At 53.0% G+C, this 3,750-nt stretch overlaps 1 protein-coding gene across 2 annotated transcripts; it reads right to left on the minus strand.

Moving 5' to 3' along the window:
* Positions 1-410: 410 nt before the first annotated feature.
* On the minus strand, positions 411-1,928 carry LOC108285455 (metallothionein-1E-like). Of its 2 annotated transcripts, XM_017502685.2 has the most exons (3): positions 1,636-1,740; positions 989-1,054; positions 411-644 (listed from the first exon to the last, which is right to left on the minus strand). In XM_017502685.2, the coding sequence occupies exons 1-3, from the start codon at positions 1,661-1,663 to the stop codon at positions 553-555; spliced, it is 186 nt and encodes a 61-aa protein (XP_017358174.1). In that variant the 5' UTR covers positions 1,664-1,740; the 3' UTR covers positions 411-552. The 2 variants fall into 2 exon arrangements, with proteins under 2 accessions (XP_017358174.1, XP_017358171.1); XM_017502682.2 differs by having other exon boundaries at positions 411-1,054; positions 1,636-1,928.
* Between the last annotated feature and the right edge of the window lie 1,822 nt (positions 1,929-3,750).

Consider the following 3,750-nt stretch of genomic DNA (forward strand, 5'->3'; position numbering starts at 1 on the left):
GGGATGGATAAACAATAAAAACTGTCCCATTACCATGGAGTTTGAGAAGCCTTGTGTAGGATTCAAGCAACTGAGGCTTCGAATCAACGTCCTATGGTCACTTTTAAGACTAAAATCTGATGACAAACTAAACTTGGGCAGGGAAATCCGAGAATAAAAATGAGGAATGGAGAAGGCTGTGTGCAACACTTAGCATGATTGGAGGTGATCGTGTATGTCACGTCCCCATGTGACCCGGCAGAGTGCAGGGGCATTTTACAGAAGATGTAGCTCAGTGAGTTAACCAGGCTTGCCTGAAGGCTCTCTGACTGTTAGGGGCTCACATTTCCATCTAGAGCCCAGTCTCTAAACTCCCAGTTCAATTCCCCACCCCAATCCCTTATTGCAAAAAACAGAATGAGAACCAGAACCAGATTGAAGCCTAAGTGTTTAATTATTATTCACATATTTCAGAGAAACAGGAATGTAGCAATGGGTCGGGGTTGTAGAAAAAAAAAATCCTGGATTTTTTGTGTCACTCTATTTATATCTGGGAGCAGGGCCGTCCAGACGTCAGGCGCAGCAGCTGCACCTCTCCGATGCCCCTTTGCAGACGCAGCCCTGGGCACACTTGGCACAGCCCACGGGGCAGCAGGAGCAGCAGCCTGGGGAGAAAGGTGAGAGGGAGAGGTCAGAGCAGACTTGGCCAGGGACCATCCTACCCCATCAGAGGTTTGGCTTGACCCCTGCCTCCAGTGCCAGAAGATGTTAGTTCAGGATGGCATGGCTTTGTCAGGAGACAACTGGTGGATGTTGGGGTGGGTCTTTCTATGAGAAAGCTGCCCAACCCCACAGGAGCCCTGGACAGGGCAGAAGACTGGAAAAGCAGTGGCGGCCTGCAGGGACAAAGAAAGGCCAATCCCCCAGAAGCATGCTCTCAGGGCCAGCCTCGGGCTCCCTCCCAACCTTAGCCACAGCCCCAGATTCCTGGAGATGGCCCCACACTCACTCTTCTTGCAGGAGGTGCATTTGCACTCTTTGCACTTGCAGGAGCCTGCACAGGCGCAGGAGCCACCTGCAAGGAAGAGAAAAAGGCATTGAGCGCTGAGTGGGATGCAGAAGGTATAGCAGTGGGTCAGTGAGTCTCCAGTGCCTCCTCCTGTGTGTGCAGGGGCAGCCCGCACAGCTCCTTTCTCACTCAGCAGAGGAAGAGAAACCCGCTGTCCTCTCCCTTCATGCTGGGGAGAGCAAGTACCCTCCTATTTGCACTCCGGAGGAAAGTCCCAGGCTCCAGGCACAGCTTGGGAAGACTGTGACTTCGACTTTCTGTCCTGAACCCCAAAGCGGCAATGTCCCCTGCCTCCTATCTAAAGCCGCTGCTCAGAGCCTGGTTAGAGGATTAGGGCTTAGCCAACAGCCCGTGACCAAGGGGATGATGTGGAGCAGGACAGCCTTGAGCCTCAGGACCCTCAACTCTGACACAGAAGCATAGGCAGGAGGAAAATGCATTTAGGAGCCTGGCCAAGAGGAGAGCCCTGGACGAAGTAAAGAAGTCTCCTACAGCGCAGATCGCAAAATGCAACCTCCTCAAACCCAGGAACTCTACGGTGCCTGGGAATTTGGCATCCCAAGGCACAGAACCCGGGCGTCCTTTACCAGCGGCACAGGAGCAGTTGGGGTCCATAGCAAGCCGACGTGAGACTGGAGTTCCCAAGCTAGAAGCGAAGAGACAGCGGAGCTCGTGGAAGGCCTGGTGGAGCGCGACAGTTGGCGGGTGTATTTATAGTCAGGGGAGGGAGCCGGGAGCAGAGACCCCGCCCTGCCCTTGCACCCGACCCACTCTGTCTGTGCGGCCCAGGATCCTTGGCTGGAGTGTGCGCAGCAAATAGGTCGAGCGCAAAGTAGCCTGAGAGCAGCTCAGTGTACACCGCGGGGCCGCCCCTTTCCCACCTGCTCACGCGGGAGACGCTGTGCACCCGGGTGAGCTGCTTCTCTCATCTGCCAGGCCTTCCTAGTTCCTTGAGATTACCTGCTAGTCCCCCGCTTGGCGTTCCGCCTGAGCCAAGATCCTGACCTTCGCCCCACACCCTCCGGTCTGCCCGGGTTCCATGTCAACAGCTAAGCCTTTCCTGAAGTCCGAGTGCAACCCCAGTCTCGTGCTTAACTGTCTGGATTGGCGGGAGCGGGGAGCACAGCAAGACATTGTGTGCAAAGGACAGGCTGAGGATGTGACCTTCGGATCTCTGGCTTTGCCTGTCCCTGTCCCCTTTGCCATGTCAGTCCTTTGGCCGCGTTTCTCCTGTGCCCAGCAACACGGAAGAAACAGGGTCCTGCCTCCCTTCCTTCCATTCTCCACACTTGAGAGTCTGAATGGGCACATTTGTCTGAGTCCTCCTTTTGCATAAATCACTTCAGGGTCTCCCCACAGCCTAGTCATTTTCCATGTATGAACTCTCCTAGACCCCAACAGCCGGCCACTGCTTTTGTAGTCAGGGAAGGGGGCTGGGCTCAGAGGACCCCGGCCTGCCCTTGCACCCGCCTGGCTAGTCAGCGCCCCCATAGGTCCTACTCTGGGCTGTGCACAGCAGACAGGCCGGGCAAAAGGTCCCCTGAGGGCAGCTCGGTGTGTGAGTGGGAGACCCCGCAAGTGCTGAGACAAGGGTATGAAGCCTCAGCCAGACTGGGGTGCAATGGTGCAATCATGGCACACTGCAGCCTCCAATTCCTTAGCTAGATGGAAGCTCCTGCCTTAGCCTCCAAGTAGCTAGGACTACAGACTTGCACCACCACACCTTGCTAAGCATTTATTTTATTTAGAGACAGATGTCTCCCTATGTTCCCAAGGTTGGTCTCAAACTCTTGGTGTCAAGTGATCCTTTCATTTGAGCCTCTCAAAGCACGGGGATTATAGGTGTGAGTCACCCTACTCGGCCTAGTTTTGTATTTTGTGTTTGATCTCATGATTTCCATTATTAATATTATTTCATTTACCAAGGTTTAGGTGTGGAATGGATAGGAATTAAAAACCCCTCCTTGGCCGGGCGCGGTGGCTCACGCCTGTAATCCTAGCACTTTGGGAGGCTGAGGCGGGTGGATCACGAGGTCAAGAGATTGAGACCATTCTGGTCAACATGGTGAAACCCCGTCTCTACTAAAAATACAAAAAATCAGCTGGGCCTGGTGGTGCGTGCCTGTAATCCCAGCTACTCAGGAGGCTGAGGCAGGAGAATTGCCTGAACCCAGGAGGCGGAGGTTGCAGTGAGCCGAGATCGTGCCATTGCACTCCAGCCTGGGTAACAAGAGCGAAACTCTGTCTCAAAAAAAAAAAATAAAAATAATAAATAAATAAATAAATAAAAACCCCTTCTTCACAGAGGAGTTTGAAAAGCCCCGTGTAGGATTAAAATAACTAAGGAGTTTGATTCCATCCCCTGTAGTCACTTTTGAACCTGAAATCCAAAGAGGAATTGAAGTTGGACAGAGAAATCAGAGAAGGAACAGGAGGCAATGAGAAGTTTCTGTGCCAAGTTTGAGAATGAAGATGGTCCTGTATCCCGGATTTCCACCAATGACCTGACGCAGGGATATTCCGTTCTACAGAAGATGAAGCATAGTGAGGCAGCCTCGCTTGCCTTAAGGCTCTCGGATTGTTAGGGGCTCACATTTTCATCTGGAGTCCGGGAGTCTTCACCCCCAGTACAATCCTCCACCCCAGTGTCTGATTTCCAAAGCACACAAGAGAAGCTGAAGTCAGAATCAGGTCTAAAGTGT

Source organism: Cebus imitator, unplaced genomic scaffold (assembly GCF_001604975.1).
Source record: "Cebus imitator isolate Cc_AM_T3 unplaced genomic scaffold, Cebus_imitator-1.0 Scaffold297, whole genome shotgun sequence".
Taxonomy (NCBI): domain Eukaryota; kingdom Metazoa; phylum Chordata; class Mammalia; order Primates; family Cebidae; genus Cebus; species Cebus imitator.

Excerpts from the sequence above, each read along its gene's own strand:
- LOC108285455 (XM_017502682.2), bottom strand. The coding sequence starts at position 1,663 with ATGGACCCCAACTGCTCCTGTGCCGCTG. Across the intron at positions 1,055-1,635 it reads CAACTGCTCCTGTGCCGCTG|GTGGCTCCTGCGCCTGTGCA; the intron begins GTAAAGGACGCC and ends TCTTCCTTGCAG.